General features: G+C 57.2%; 1 protein-coding gene across 1 annotated transcript in view; it reads right to left on the bottom strand.

Annotated features, from left to right (window-relative positions):
• The window catches only part of SLC8A1 (solute carrier family 8 member A1), a 108868-nt gene that overhangs the window by 11619 nt on the left and 95802 nt on the right, over positions 1–1447 (bottom strand). The window contains exon 3 of the mRNA XM_009644295.2: positions 1–47. This exon is cut by the window's left edge and continues 78 nt beyond it. Within this exon, the coding sequence (XP_009642590.1) occupies positions 1–47 (47 nt within the window). The remainder of the gene's footprint in view (positions 48–1447) is intronic.

Genomic DNA, 1447 nt, shown 5'->3' with positions numbered 1-1447 from the left:
CTCTTCTTCCTCCGTGCTGGGCACTGGCTGCTTTTCTTCATTCTCCTCTGCAAAGCAAAGAGCCTGTTGGTGAGCCAGGCCCAGCTGGTCACTCTTTGGAGCTGGCTTCCCATCAGAGGGGGACATCAGGAAGCCTCCAGGTGGGAGCATGAGCGACAGAGCAGTTGAGAGGGAGGAGGTCATGGAGCAATAGACAAGGTAATTTTGCTGGGAAATGCTAGCAAGAGATCTGCAACTCGTCCAACCTCAGAAGGAGTCCAGTTCACCCTCCGGGCTGGGGAATAGCTTATCACCTGGTACCTGCTGCCTCTCCCACAGGGACATCATCACTAAGGCTGCTCTATTTCCAAGCTCTCCAGGTCTGTATCAGGGCATAGTCAGGACATTTCTGTCAGCCAGTCACAACCAGAAAGAGCTGCCAGCAGCCCCAGAGCTGAGACATGTATGAAATCTTGGCTCTGACTCCTTCTGAGCACGGCTTTACCTTGGGGAGAGGGCTGGCAGCTGGAGAGATGAAACTCCTGCTGCGATGGTGGGGCTGGAACAAATAGTGCTGGGCCATACGGGTGCGAGGGGCCATCCGCAGGGCATAGCCTGGCCCCAAACCCTGAGATAAGAGGCAACAGAGAGACTACAAGAACAATGGAGCAGGTCTGCACCTCCACTGGCATCAGTGCAACCACTGGGGCACGGGGACCCCAGGCAGCACGACTTTTGTCACTGTCCTTGTGCAGACCCCCACTGCGGTCCTTTCCAGTCCACCCCAGGGATGAGCAGAAGGACATCAGGGCTAAAAAGAGTTGGATTCACTGCAGACAAGAGTTAAACTGTTAGTAGGCAAACACCCCAGTCAGTCCATGTTATACCCCCATGGTGTCACACTGGGTACCTTGGATGGTGACCACGGTGCAAGGAAGAGGATGGTCTCTAGCCTGGACTCTTCTGAAGACAGGTTGGCCTATCAAAGCGATCAGCAGATCAGCAGGGAGGACTGTATGCCCCGTGCAAACCACTGCTATGTGGTTAGTAACCTCTACTCCTACTTCACACAGGGTTAGTGTTGCTCCCTTGCCAGCTGCCCCTTGTCTGCACAGGTGGCACCACACTGCGGGAAAGCCCTTCTCCTGCTGGCCAAAGGGACTGTTCTCATGGCCAGAGCCTGAAGCAGCCATGGGGTCCCACACCTCCCGCAGTGCTCGGGCACCCTGGCTACTGCCTGGGAAGCGGGGACAGGCTCCCCATGCCATGCAGAGCCCTGCGCACACCTCCTGTACGCGTGGCAGGGAGGGGAAGGCTGAGCCAAGTGGAGAAGCCCCCCCGCTCTAAGAGATGGAGGGGGACTGCCAGTCGCTGCAGGGGTGATGGCTCACTCTCCCCGAGGTGGGGGTTAGGCATGTGCAGCAGGCAGAGCACTCTGTGAGAGGACATGATGTTAGCATCACCGGCC

This window comes from Egretta garzetta, unplaced genomic scaffold (genome assembly GCF_000687185.1).
Source record: "Egretta garzetta isolate BGI_Z169 unplaced genomic scaffold, ASM68718v1 scaffold360, whole genome shotgun sequence".
Taxonomy (NCBI): Eukaryota; Metazoa; Chordata; class Aves; order Pelecaniformes; family Ardeidae; genus Egretta; species Egretta garzetta.
The sequence above is the reverse complement of the archived record's forward strand: the minus strand, read 5'-3'. Positions and strand labels throughout refer to the sequence as shown.